The sequence below is a fragment of the Rhopalosiphum maidis genome, chromosome 1, assembly GCF_003676215.2.
Source record: "Rhopalosiphum maidis isolate BTI-1 chromosome 1, ASM367621v3, whole genome shotgun sequence".
Classification (NCBI taxonomy): Eukaryota; Metazoa; Arthropoda; class Insecta; order Hemiptera; family Aphididae; genus Rhopalosiphum; species Rhopalosiphum maidis.
This window is the reverse complement of record NC_040877.1, coordinates 51,583,753-51,599,462: the sequence shown is the minus strand read 5'-3', so window position 1 is coordinate 51,599,462 and position 15,710 is coordinate 51,583,753. Positions and strand designations below refer to the sequence as shown.

General features: G+C 33.4%; 1 protein-coding gene across 1 annotated transcript; it reads left to right on the top strand.

The window, feature by feature from the left end:
* Positions 1 to 5,789: 5,789 nt before the first annotated feature.
* On the top strand, positions 5,790 to 7,994 carry LOC113559371 (vacuolar protein sorting-associated protein 4B-like). Its single transcript, XM_026965112.1, has 8 exons — positions 5,790 to 5,899; positions 6,188 to 6,299; positions 6,372 to 6,513; positions 6,577 to 6,808; positions 6,873 to 7,140; positions 7,202 to 7,415; positions 7,482 to 7,710; positions 7,774 to 7,994. Exons 1-8 carry the CDS (start codon positions 5,876 to 5,878, stop codon positions 7,873 to 7,875), a joined length of 1,323 nt encoding a protein of 440 aa, XP_026820913.1. The 5' UTR covers positions 5,790 to 5,875; the 3' UTR covers positions 7,876 to 7,994.
* Positions 7,995 to 15,710: the final 7,716 nt, after the last annotated feature.

Here is a 15,710-nt window from a genome sequence, read left to right as displayed (position 1 = left end):
GTTACTGAAGTTGAAACATAATTTTCTATTATATATTGTATCATACTAAAGTGAGTTATAGCCATGTGCCTATGTAAAATATTACAACTTTAAAATATTCATAACTCACTTTAAAATGACAATATTAATAAAAGCATATGACATTTTTTGGATAATATTTTTACCTTTAAATTTGATAATAGGTAAATTGTGTTCTGCTAAACAAAAATTTGCTATGATCTACATTAGTAAGACAGAGACAACACAATACACATGCGGGTATAACATCGTCTTAAGTGAGATATGAGCATTTTTATTTTGTTAGGCGGGAACAGCCGGGACAGAGCTGGGCAAGATACCTCAAAAAAAGTATCTAAATACAAGATACAAAATGCTATAATATTTTTTAAAGATACTAGATACAAGATAAGTAGTATTAAATAGCCGATTCAGAAACCTCAACCCTCAACCCCCCTCGACCTCAACCCTCAACCCGCCAACATGGAATGTACACATTAATGCTAAAGTCTAGCATTTATACCACCGAAAATGTAAAGAATGTATTAGATTTAATGTATTGATACTTAATAGCATGAATATTATATATAATGCCCCAATTTAAGAGCCTGACCGAAAGAGCCGACAGCTCTTCAGTGTTTCTCCAGTCTTATAGCTCCGCACACCACAACGTTTTTAAATATAAGCATTAGTTCTTCATAGCGTACCTCTGATTATATATCACCGAGTGTAGCTGAATCGGTTTAGTCTGCCCCGAGACATTTATCGTTGATGATTTATGCGTAGAAGTTTTAAAAAATGTTGAAGATGCCGGACTAAGCGAACCATTGAATCAAATTCATACTACAAATATTACCCCCAACGAACATTTTCACGAAGATAGGTATGATGAAATGTGTATGGAAGTGTTGAAACATGCTGAAAATACTGGATTATGCGATGTGACCGGTAAGATTTTTTCTATATACGTGTATATGTGGGATTGATTAATTTTTTTTATATACGTTAGGAGGTAAACGTGTACATGTAAAAAACGTCAGGTCACATATAAAATCGAAAAAGGCTCGTATGGATATGATTAACTCATCGGGTTTTATTGAGGTTAAATCGGCACATAATCGAAAAATCGTATGGTATTATACTAAAAATCTGAATAATATTGAAAATCATATTTTTTTTCTAGGATCTTTAAAACCAGAACTTATTAATTTGTTAAGAACAATAGTTAAAATGCATCCAATTAAATTTAATTTGAAACTAGAAGCTACTTACAACCAACCACATGTAGATAACTCATCGCAAAATAGGTCTTTTAAGACCAAGCAATTTTCATGGATTCCGATATAAATGTATTAATAGAGCAGGCTTTTACGACATTACTTAGTGAGGAAGAAGATTATGCAGCGAAGGGCAGTAGGTATTCATTAGAAAGTATTGATGGACTGCTATTATCAGTATATAAATACGCCCCCAAAGGCAATACTCCAAATATATAACTACCCACAATAAATTTTGATTCGCATAACGACAAAGAGGACGATAACAATAACAATCTTAATCAGCAAAATAATATTAATAATCCCCAAAATTTTAACGAACAAAATGATTATTGTACAGATGGGTTTAACGCCGTAGCTGGCTCATCTTACATTTAGCTCCCACCTCATAGAAATAATTAGCGGGCAACGATCAATCCTCAAAATAATGATAATTATTGTTTTAAATGGGCTGTTCTGGCAAAGCATGTAACCGGATCAAATAAACACCGCGTAGGAGAAAATTATTACCGACATGAAAATAAATATAATTTTTCTGGGCTAGCATTCCCAACACCATGGAGTGAGGTTAAAATTTTCGAAAAAAATAACCCGTCAGTTTTTGTTAATATCTACGGAGTTAAAAACACCGTATTCGTTTGTATGAAACATTATATTTTTTATATTCTAGGAAAAAATAAAGTTAATACATAATACAAATATGTTTATATGCACATACATTTATAAAAAAATTCTGAGGGGGGGCTGTAGCCCGATGCGTAGTATCTACCTACAGTTTTGTATTAATTATCGACTTATTAAATCAAATATTATGTACATTATGATATATATTTATTCTACTTGGATAATTTAAGAATTTGTATTGCAATCACGATGTAGAGAATATATATATTCTCTGACTGATTTTACGATCCATTAAAATCACTAATGAAGTAATGAATAATGACTATCACATCTATATGCGTCGCCAGCTGGAGCGTGGTGGATCAGACTACCGTTTGCGGCGGTGTTGACCAGGGTTCGAACACGACAACTTAGGTTGATTTTCTTATATAACAACAAGTTGCCATCACTAGACTAAATAGTAAATTATAGTGATATGAATTATTAATATTTAGATATTCATTTAATTGGTTATTAATAATTGTTTCAGTTGTTCGACTAAAATTTTTTATTTATATGGAAAATGATAATAGAAATCTAGAAAAAAATTCACATAAGGACATGCAAGTGCTGTGTAACCATCGGCTGTAACTTAGTGTGTCATCCGAACAACAGATGTCGTTATCCTCGGGACAAATACCGGAAAACGACAGCTATTGTCCTATCCAATTGTATAAGAACAGTGTTTTTCCGTAAAATTCGTGAAAGTGTATGCCAATCTTTGTTTACGGGGGGGGGGGGAATACCATGTGCATTCGTAATTTATTGGCTACCAAACACAGACATCCTAAAATTTGCCTGTGTGACAGTCTACGGGGGCCATGGCCCATTGCCCCCCCCCCCTTGGATCCGCGCCTGAAAGTGGGCACCAGAATGTTCTGGTCCCAATACAAATAATTAATATAACTAGTTTTGGTTTTAATGAGCAACCGCTTGATGTGGGCAAACAAGGCTGGTCCCGACGTGCCCACATTACGGAATCCACTGTATTTTATATTTTTACGCCACCGCCGAAGTCGTCCCAAACGGTCGCCGTCCTGTGTCCTATCCCGTCGCGCCAGTGTTCATAACAATACCGGTATTATTATACATGTGTCTAAGCCAGAGGACGTGAAAAACAAGTGCAAGCGAATGACGACGATGGCCTATAAAAGTACTAACCAACAAGTGCAGTAAGCACTGCAGCAGTATGCTGCCGTAGTGGCCGTCCGTCGGAAATGCATCGTTATATACTTATATAACACAACTGTCGGCGTACGCGATGTCGGACTCGATGGCCTGCGACGAGAACGGCAGCGGCGATGAATCCGCCGTCGAACGCCGAACGGCGGGTGGTGATAATAGCATTAAAAATTACGATAGTGATCACCCACCATTGCCACTATCATCCAGCGTTTTTCGTGTCGTATTCATCGTGTGGTGTACGGTGTACCCTTCGGTGTTGCTGTCGGCCGTCGTTTGAGTGATGTGTGGAGCTACAATAAATGCTAATATCTCATTCGGCAGATTGATAACCAACGCCGCCGCACTTCACCTGTTGTAGTTCGGGTGGGGTGACCTTTTACTTGTCGAGTTCATGCACACGCGGGCACGGCGGAGCCTCGACTGTGGACATAGAAAATAATAGAACCGACAGTCAAATAGCTGATTGATTTATCATTTTAATTTTGCTGGAGACTCGGCAGCATCATAGAACATGTTTTGATACAGATTTAAAATGACATTACGATTACATCATACCGAGCATACAGCAAAATTTCAAGGTCGACTAAAATATTTATCAGTGAATAATATGGATATTTATGACTATCACTTTTATTATGTTCTATGCTGTGGACACGGTGATTAGCTATTTTGGGTACTCGCGGTCGCCGTCAGGACAGTCGGGAAGAGACGTATACGTTTGCATAGAACCATTGATTATAGAATAATCTATAATCAATGATAGAGCGTACCATTTTCACCTGTTGCGCAATACAATGGGCCAATGCGTAGGCGTGATGACAAAAGGTCCGCACGAGCTGTGCCTGTACAGTGATTGTTTTTTCGTCACTCGTTCGACCTCCCGTGATTGGCGGGTGGGTGTGTACCGGCATTTAAGTATGACATCACTACATCAGACTGAAACATTTCTTTTGTCGCTGTTTTTTTTCCGTCCACGTTCTTCCAACAGTTTCAACCGTGGTCCGTGGTGTAAGTGCTACGATTTCACAGATATAGTATAAGGATAGTGTCCACTGGTCCGGAACCTATGGAGAGGATGAGGAAGATAAAATACGTTCTTAGTTTTATCGTGTTTAGTATAATATTATTACATCGTGTAAGTGTACGGTTTTAATCATGTTAAATTAATAAAAATGGGGGGTCCACGGTGTCTGGACACCACTAAACCAAAAAAAAAATTCAATATTTAATTTTAATAAATTTTGAATTTGGCAAACCACCAAGCCTCCCCCTAGTTACGCCTATACTTACACATTTAATGATAATCAAAATTAAGATGGTTACACAATGTATCCATTTTTTTATATCATTAGTTTGAAAAAATCTTGTATACATCATGCATCGAACACAAACTCCCAATGTGTCATCAGCCCTGACAGCCCTTATTCGTATGCATAAAATGTATTTTTGTTAACATTTATTATTTAATACACAATTTGTAATTATTATTTTACAATAAGTGTACCTATGTCATGGAGGCAAGATGAAAACAGATTGATCAGCTGTTTAACTGTCGCTTCTATTATATGTTCATAGGCGCAATGTACATGGGTGCCCACTGCCCGGGGGCTCAGGTACCCATTGAAAATATTGTGGGGTATTGGGCATCCATTAGAATTTTGGATCTTACGGGGACATTATATTGACCAAGGCTAAGCCTCGTCCCTCAAATTTTACATTTATGCCTATGATACCAAGGTACCCATTAAGTTTTTTAAAATGTATGTTAAATCTTATAAGAATAAGAATATAAGCACTAATGGGTATAATGTGTTTAGGGTGAGGCAGTGAGACGGCGTTTCACCCTAAATTTTGTAGTAAATAATACTCAAAATCTGAACTACTTGATTCACTAATAGCACATATTTCGCTAAAAATTTTTAACGTGTTTAATAATTATGATTTTATTTGAGAAAAAATTCTTCTTTAATTCACTTTGATATTAATTAATATTTATAATAATATTATTGTATAATGTATATTATTCCGTGTTTATTACCAAAAATATCGATAAACCAATAAGAAATTCACTAAATAATTACGAACGCCGGTATTTCAGCAGGTGGCGATGTTTCAATAACGTCTGAGAGAGGCACTGTTGAACGTCGCTTCCGAGTTTTTATTTGTATACAAAAATTACACACACGCGCGTATGTACGCGAATGCATAAGTAGAATTACGCATGCGCAATGATCATCGTAAGGTTAGTTTTTCTTTATCACATCTGTGTTCTAAAAATAGATAAAATAGCGGCACGTTCAACAAAACAAATAATCAATTGTTATTGTCATGTATGATATACATTGTATATGTTATATTATATTTATATGTAATTATAATTATTTTTATGTTTTTAAATTCCATTCGTACTGTTTAATTTTTGTTAACTTAATTCGCTTTATTAAAAAAATACAACCAAAACCGCCACGAATGAGTACACCAAACTATTAATATTAAAAAATTAAATAACTGAGGAAATAACAGAATAATAATAATAATTATTATTATTATTACTTACTAGTTACTATTAAGTATTATAATAACAGTAACAAAAATTGATAACAAATTGCCATTCGGGAATTCGGGATTAAAGAAAATTAATAAAACAAAATATAACAATAATTTTTATTTATTCTTCCAAGTAACAGCCTGTTATTGTTACTTCAGTAGTAATTTACTGTTACTGTTAATTTAATTTAGTCTACGATTATAATATGGCCGTATCCGCTACTTTGCAGGTAATTAATAATATTATATAATATGCGATTATCAAAATCGAGATGGATATGAAATTTAAATCCAACAACCTACAAGTTTTATTCTCAAGTAGATATTGTAGTTGTAAATTTTTAATTTTGATAGGGTAGGTGGTTCTAATAATTTTATTATTTAAAAACTAAGAAAGAATATAATTTACAAGGTAATTTACCATGAAATCTTTTCATTTTAATAACAATACTTTATTTTCATTTCGATTTTCTATTAAATTTAAATTTAATATTTATTTTAAATTTATTTTGTTCTAGAAAGCAATTGATTTAGTAACCAAAGCAACTGAAGAAGACCGTAATAAAAATTATGAAGAAGCTTTAAAATTATATGAAAGTGGGATTGAATATTTTTTACACACTCTAAAATGTAAGTTTAATATACATATACACAAAAATATAAATATATCTTTTTTGAAGCATTTTTACTATAAATATACAGATGAAACCCAAGGAGAAAAAGCTAAGGATAGCATACGAAGTCGCTGTACACAATATTTAGAAAGAGCTGAAAAACTTAAAGATTACTTGAAAAATGGAAAAAATAAAAAGAAACCAGTTAAGACTGGAGAGTCAAACTCTAAGTAAGTTTTTCTATAGAAAATATGAATATGAAAAAAAAAATTATGTACTATGGTTATTTAAAGAAATAACAAGAAAAATGATAGCGATGATGATGGAGACGACCCTGAAGCAAAAAAACTACAAAATAAATTGGAAGGAGCTATTGTTGTTGAAAAACCTTGTGTAAAATGGTCAGACATTGCTGGCTTAGAAGGAGCAAAAGAAGCGCTTAAAGAAGCTGTCATACTTCCTATAAAATTCCCTCACTTATTCACTGGAAAAAGAATCCCTTGGAAAGGAATATTATTGTTTGGCGTAAATATACTCAATATTTTTAAAAATTATTACATTCATGAAGTATGAAAATTTATTGCTATAGCCACCAGGAACTGGTAAATCATATCTAGCGAAAGCAGTTGCAACAGAAGCCAATAATTCTACATTCTTTTCTGTCTCATCTTCTGATCTTGTATCTAAATGGTTAGGTGAATCTGAAAAACTTGTCAAGAATCTTTTTGAATTAGCTAGACAACATAAACCCAGCATTATATTCATTGATGAGGTAGATTCACTTTGTTCATCACGTTCAGATAATGAATCCGAATCAGCTCGTCGGATAAAGACTGAGTTTTTAGTTCAAATGCAAGGTAATAATGACATATTTATTTGTTTGTTTGATTTTCATATTATTGAATATTTATTTTTGAGGTGTTGGTACTGATAATGAAGGTATTCTTGTATTGGGAGCCACAAACATACCTTGGGTACTTGATGCAGCTATACGTAGACGTTTTGAAAAACGCATTTACATACCTTTACCAGAAGATCATGCTCGGTTAATAATGTTAAAACAAAATTTAGGCAACACCTATCATTTACTAACTGAAGCTGACCTAAAGACATTGGCAACTAAAACTGAAGGGTATTCATACTAAAATGTTCTTATAAAATTAAATTTATAAAATAAAAAATGCATTATTTTAATTAGCTATTCAGGAGCAGATATCAGTATTGTTGTAAGAGATGCATTAATGCAACCAGTACGTAAAGTACAAACAGCTACACATTTTAAACGAATAGCTGGTCCTAGTCGAGCAGATCCAATTGTAATTGTGAATGATTTGTTAACACCGTGTTCTCCAGGTAGCCCTGGTGCCATTGAAATGTCATTTATGGATGTCCCCAGTGATAAACTTCTTGAACCTGCTGTTTCTATGGTAAATAACTGATATTTTTTAACTTTTTTAAATATATACTATATCATACACTGTTATTTATAGAGTGATATGTTACGTTCATTGGCTACATCTAAACCTACAGTGAATGATGATGATATGAAGAAATTGGATAAGTTTACTATGGATTTTGGTCAAGAAGGATGAATCAGCTCTAAATGTTTAAATGAATTGTTTTTTAACCAGTTCTGTTTCTCCAGTGGATCAAGACATGTTTTTTTTTTAGAAATAAAATTATTTTTCCCAACTTTGTATCTAATTATTATGTTATCCTAGTCAACTATACATATTATTTATAATCTTTTTATTTTTCATATTTTGTCTAGATATTATATAATAATAAATAATTTAATTTTTAATCAATTTTCATAAATATTTTATTGCTCTTCTACAAAATTTGGTTACTTAATAATTTATTAATCTTTTTCTATAACAGACAATTTAAGATGACCTTATGACATGTTATAATATTTATTCAATATTTCTTTATAACATGTTCAATAAGCATATACTATGCTTTAACTGTACATCTCGTTTTATAGAATTTTTAAATTTTGTCAACATACAACATAATTTATCTGGTAGCGTCATGGTAATACATCACTGGTGTTTAATATAATTGTAATCATCATAGATAATATCAATGATAAAACTAAATTTTAACATCAATGTACAATAACTACAATATATTGCATGGATAATACTGTATCATAATATATTATATATTTTATAGTATTCTAATATTAAACATTTTATAAATATTTCAAAACTTAAAACGACACTACACCTGCACGTGTTGTCTTGTCTCCATCTTACAAAAAATTTAAAAGGTAGCAAAATCTGTTTTGCGTGTGATAGAACCACTCAAGCTGTAGTTCAGACACCAAATTGATATGCAATATAGTTGAGAACATTATCTGTGAATATCATTTTTATTTTTATGATATGACTTAAAACATTTTTTTTGTTTCTAAATCCATTATTTTTGAACTTAATTAATTTTTTTGTTAATATCAAAGAAATAACTATAATTCACAGTCAAAGTTCTCCACTCCTTTTTATGTTGTGAAAATTTTGTTTTTTAGTTATAAGTTATGACTGTACCCTCCTCGGTTCTTTTCTGCGCAAAATAGTTTTTGTTATGTTTTACATTTGAAAGATGGAGAAAACATATGCGGGTGTACCGTCCTCTTAATGCCATCCACCCAAAATATAATCCAGAACCACTTGACCTATGGTTTGAGAACTTCTAGTACATTATATACTGGAATTCTTATAAATAGATTTCCTTAGTAATATTGTGTACTCATACCACTTATATCTATACACCATTGAGTATAGAATATATTTCCTTTAAAAATATTGTCAGTTACTATATTAATTATTAAGTAACTTTTATTATTAACTAACTTACATGTTACAAATAATTTACTTTTTAGAAGATTCAAATGGTATTTGTGACATTTTACACATAAATGTATTCTTTGTTCTATTATTATTTTTCTGACCAATTTTCACAAGTCTAATTTTCATAACTCTCCATGTATGTTTTTATCACATTGATTACTTGCAAGAAATTACTGTTAAAAAAAAAACATTTTTATGATTCATGGATTTTATCTGCTGGTGAAAAATTTAAAGAAGCATTATAGCTACATTTTTTTGTCAAATTCTCTACAATTTCTACTGTGCAACGAAAAAATTCATGTTCTAAATTTAAATACTTTAAAAACACTGAACTGAATATTTAGTTAAATACTAAAAAATATTATTTTTATTTTCCCTGATGCAAGCTATGAAATTGCATGCATTATTATTGCACCGATAAATTCAATAGTAGTACAATGATGACTAATAAAGTTTGCAAATTTTAAATAGGAGGGTGGCTTGTTTACGAGTTTTTTTCTCTGTCACGGCAACTTGTCTTGCAATGTGCATAAAGTTTCAGAGTCGAAAAATAAATCCTTCACCTTGAAAACTTGTGTACGAGTTTTTTTCAAAATAGTGGTCTTAGCGTACTTAGGGGCTTGATATTTTGATTTTCGACATTTTTTTGGTATAGAAAAATAGTATAAGGGTCCCTTATTCACGGTACAACGTTTTCAGGGGCATCGGGAGTACGCTTCCATCTTAAAAATACGTATAATTATAGTTTTAGGTGAAAAAAGACAAAAAACGACAGGGGACCGTGCCCGGGCGTAAGTTAAATACCCACGTTATTCGGCCACTCAAAGTCTCTGCCGGCATGGTGGTTAGCTGTAAAAGTGCGGTTAATGACGCCGCTCGACATTGCCATACCATACTACCGCAGGTGTTAGTGGCATGTTACGACGGCGGCGGTAATTTTCCACAGGTCAGCGTTGCGGTGGTTAACGGCAATCTCAATTAAATTGCCGTACGGCGAGCCAAGCGCCTGGCGGTTGACGTGTATAATGTGTATACAGCATTCCCAGCGCATGCTGATGCCGATGCAAATTAACGTGCCCCGTTTAGTTCGTGACACGATGTCAGTGATGTAATTTTATGTCACTACAATATTTTGATTTATAATAAATAAATAAATATCGTCATCACTGCCACAGTTATGAATTTATGATATATCATAATACATACAATATACACGGATCTCGTCTAGTACAGTATCGTCACTGCAACACTCAAAAACGTGCTTACCATTGATTTGGTTGTGAGTACCCGGAATCCCATACAACACGATATTTGATTTTTTTTTGATTTTTTTACTTGTGCACCAATGTGCGATTCCGATCGTCTTCTTTATCGGCCGCCGTATTATCTGCGTCCACGGTGGCGTTCGGACATTCGTCAGCGTTATACGTCCGTACACCGGCCCGTTTTTATTTATTATTTTGACGTGCGTCCGAGTGTGCCACCACTTCATGGCACCTACTCGGTGTTGAACGCTCCAGTACACTTATCATTGTTGTCCGGCTTCTTCGCCGGTTGTTCCATCACGTTTCGTGAGCCATCGTAAGCAGTCGGTCATATTGTTCCGTTACGGATTAATTGTCGAATTCTCGTAAATCAGTATAGTGTCGGTAGTGTCGTCTCCGGTACCGCTCGCCACAGGGCCACGCGATTGTAAACGGCGGGCGTCGTTCGGCTGGCCCTCGTGCAAGGGAGGGAGGCGTGAGGCGTTCACAATCGAGCGTGCGACACCCGTGTGAACTCGTTACAGGACGGGGTGCCGGAGAACGCGCGTTGGTGATTTACCGCCAAACTCCGTAGCGCCTCATTTTTTTCGTACTCATCCCGCATCGCTGCAGTCGTACCATGCGACGGCTTCACGTGCAAGAACCACAATTGTACGTACGTCGTTTGTTCGTCAACTACTGTATCGCCGACAGCGACATATTGCGTCTTTGTAAAAAAGAAAAATACCATAATTTACACTTCGGATGATGTATACTATACTCGTCTAGACGTCTTCATCTTTGTATACATTCGACGTGTCAACGGTCTCGTATTCATTAGACCATCATCCAGAGCCGTTGCGATGTTTTTTGTAATACCGATTACCATTTGATTGAGATTGCTGTTGGCCGCCGTCCCCGTTAGTACACGGACCATCGCCAATAAACGTTCGGAAACGACTCGTAAACGTATTCCGTTCCTGCTGTTTCTCATATGTACCGCGGTGTCTCGTAAACTAATCATTTTTAAAGTTATCACGCGACAAAGTTTGTTGTAAATTCATCACGATGTCAACTATTTATCATGGTTGAGCTTACCACCACCGACCTTGTTCATATACCTAGTCAATTTATTAAATCAGGTTGATTTAACATTTTAACCCCAATAACTAGCATCAAACTCATAGGTACGAATATTATTATCTAGAATATTTTGTATTCATTAGACTTTGATTTTTATTAAAATTTTTACACGAATCATGACCATTATAATTATATTCCCTTTTGGCTAAATTAGTAGCTCATTCTATCCGTTTAAAAAAGGTATTTTAATTAAGGTAAGCAAAATTGGTTCCTATTTAAGTTGGCGATGTATTTCACTACTGGCCAAGACGGTTCCTGCTTTTTGGAATAAGATCTACGAGCAAGTATACTTACGCACGTTACGTATATTAATTAATAATAACAATACTTTTATAGTAATAAATTATTTAAAGTAATATGATAGCATAACTCTCTTTTTCGTCGCTAGGCGAACTGAAGCCGGCCGGGTCGCTTTCATCTGGTGGCCCGTAACACATAGCATTTTGGCACCGAATCGCCATCTCGTATCCTCTCCCTCGTCTAGTTTCTTGTCGTTCTGCTGATGTATTTTTTCCTTTTTTGTTATTCTTGTTCAAATTTTAATTTCTCTTCATTTATAAAATGTATTGTTATACCAAATTGTTAGCCCAGGTGCAAATTTTTTCCGCAAATAATTTTTTAATTCATTCATTTCACTTTGCAACTTATCAAAATTGTTAATACCATTTTATACACTGTTTTATTTATTAAAATGTATTATGTTTACTGTTAGCCTATATGGAAAAATTTTTTTCTCAAAATAATTTTTTATTTCATACATTTACACCGTTTTTTCTTATTAAAATGTGTTACATTATTGATAGCTCTTACGGCAAATTTGATTTTTTTTATTTATATCAATTACATATACCTTGATTTTTTATTGAAATATTTGTAAATTTAAAATCATATTTACACAATGAATTACTGTTTTATTTTTTATTAATGAGTATATAAATCAATTATTAAAAATTTACGACTTATAAAATCATTAAAAATCTTTCAAAGCTTATTGCTAGAGATATTTAAAAGAATATGCAGCAAACTAGGTTCAACAATTAGTAGTTAGAACCATCTAGAAGATTACTACTTGTAAGAATACACCGGAAAGACTGAGAAAAATAAGCAAAATAATAGTATGTAGGTACCAAAGAGTGATACCAGAAACTTAAAAATGTTATCAAGGCTAAACCTAGTGAATATAGATTGGATGCTATTCACCTGATTGTAAGTTGGAATAAGTTAACATTATCCGGGCATTATATACGCTGCCCAATTAAATTTGAGCACTGTAGGTTAAATATTGGTTATATTAAAAATTAAATAAAAAATCTTACAGGGTAATTAAATAATCGTAAAAAAATTTAAAATAGACGCTTCAAATATTAGTTTTTAAATCTATTAGATATCCAGTTAGGTTCATACAACTGACGAGTTGATATAATTATCTAAAAATAGATGGACATGATTAAAATGATTATTTTTTAGTATCAAAATATAATCATTATAGTTAATTATTACAAAGAAATAATGTTAAGCACATAGAGATAGCATTATTTTACTTAATTTATTATTATACATACATCACTATTGAGGTATTTTGAGTTGCAAAGTCGACCGGATTTTTTACATTTACACCACCAGTTGGTGGTATATGTATTGAAGGTACACCTAGCAGACTCTTGAGTCGTGACTACCCAATTTAGAACTTTTCTAGTCACTTCATCTTTAAAGAAATTTATTCTGATGGTACCTCATTAGCCTGGATAAACACCTCTTTGCATATCGTGAATAGCATTAGTGTTCGCGCAATATAGTATTATGTGTTCATATTATTGTTAAGATTACGGATCGGTTTATATTATTATCGGTTACGAGTGTCTCATACGAATAAAATATCCAAGTATAGTTTTCTAATATTATCGTTATGTATAAATGGTATTCGATATAAATGTGTGCAGCGCTCTGTATTTAATTTATTTTGCCCACTTGAACGCGGGAAAGGTACACTTTTCCCGGGCAATCTTGTACAATTCCAATATTAATATTCTAAAATTATTTGTATCATACAATATTTTATATAGTTGTTGTAGTGACTTCTATTTTTCTTTTTTTAGCTGTAATAACTGATTCAAAATATTAATCACTGTTAAGTTTGAATAAAAAATATTTAGGTGGACATACCTACAAAATGATATCCCCCATGCGCAATTATTTACGTATATATGTTTCGGGCAGAGTAAGAAATGGACAATGTCCGATTTTCAAGGTCAAAGTTGGAATAAGTTAACATTGTCCGGGTATTGTATACAATGCCCAAAATTCGATTTGAGCACTGTAGATTAAAAATGAATATATTAAAAAATCTTACAGGGTACTTAAATAATCATAAAAAAATCTAAAATAGACGCTATATAAAATATTTTCATGAAAGTTTAATTAAAATTATTACGAGTATTATATTCTACAATAATTATGTACTATAAAATACGAAATTGACGCTGTCTAGTCTAGGCACACGCTCCCCGTATTGGACAGGGACGACGGGTGGTGATAGCTCGAACGTTTACTGCCGCATCGTCTACTGACGAGTGACGACTATGTCGATCGAGGACAGACGGCGGTGATCACGTGGTTGGATGACATATATACAATGTGAGCTTCAACGGAAACTGTCGCAAATATTCACGAACAAACTCATCTCGAGCTCAACGAGTTCGAGTACTGCGACAACTACAGCCACGGCCACCGCCGAGGAACCATCTTCACTGTTCTCATAGTAACGGCTGCGTCTCGCTCCGTCGTCGTCACGCTCAACGGGTAAAGATCTTTGCGCTTCTCCGTAGCTGACCAACCGGCTTCAGAGCGGAAACCAAATACATTCACGCCGGAAATACCAGACCATCCGGAATACAACCAGCGATTGGAACTGCGGCGTCTACGATTGCGCTGTTCTACGCGCCGCTGTCCAGTTCAGACATATATTATTGACTATTAGCTGGATGACCTGTCTCGTCGATGTACACCGATTACCGTTTTAATCCTGTTCCTCCCGCGACAGCGTATGTTTACATCCACCGTATACAACTGAATTATAGGTCACATCGTGGTTGAAATCAGTAACGGTTCGGACAGTGCTTCTACACCGAGTTTGGTACCAGGTTCTTATAAGACATGTGATAAATGTTGTGTGTTCATGCCTAACATTTTTAAATTTATTATTGGTACACATTATAATTAATTAAAAATAAAATACAAATAATAATAATAATAACATTATATTTAATTTATTTTAATTGTATCTATAAATATCGATGAAACAGATTTGTATGGGGGGCAACCCGGTGTGACGAGCTGTGGGAGGTCGATGGCGTAATAGTTTATGTCTCCATGTAATATTGTCCGCTCGTGGCCGATCGATTGTGGCTATAGTGGTTACTGCTCGTCTTGAATCAGTTTTGACACTAGCAGTGCGGTGATAGTAGACTGTAATTCATACAGTTTTTATGAGAGACAGAACGGAAGGAGAATACGGAGTACAGAAAATATTATAAATAGTATACCGAAATAAGAATTGTATCGAGAATACTAACAATTCCGACAGTAAAATCAAAATAATAATAAGTAGTCATGATACGATGTATTTATAATGAATAATGAAAATTATTCAAAACTAAATGATAATAACAATTTACAATGTTATGTTAATATACTTAAAAGGTTAGGTTAGTGATTATCTTATATCAATATTATATTATTATTTGTAAGGTCGATTTGCACTCATTTTAGTTTGATTGCGCTCAAGCAAGACTCAAAGGGTAGGCCCACGCATAGGGCGGCATTTAAAATTTTATGAAGTATTTACATGTAAGGTGCGGCAAAACTAAAGTTTGATAGGTGTGTTTAAGCACTTGAGCTGGGCCTGATTAAAATTAGGTTAATAAAAGTAATGGTTGAATTGCACCCTTTAAAAAAAAAAAGATAAAGATCGAACTACACTCGGGTTTAAAAAGCCGTGCAGTTCTATATAATATTATGTCATAATACAGTTTTTTATAATTTTATTAAATAATATATACTAGTAACATACATTATATTATAGAAAATTATAAAGTATAAAAAATAATAATTATTATGCCAATGATTTTATTTTAAGCGGAAGGGAAAATAATTAAAATAATCTTAATTTGAAAATTAAAAAATCAAATG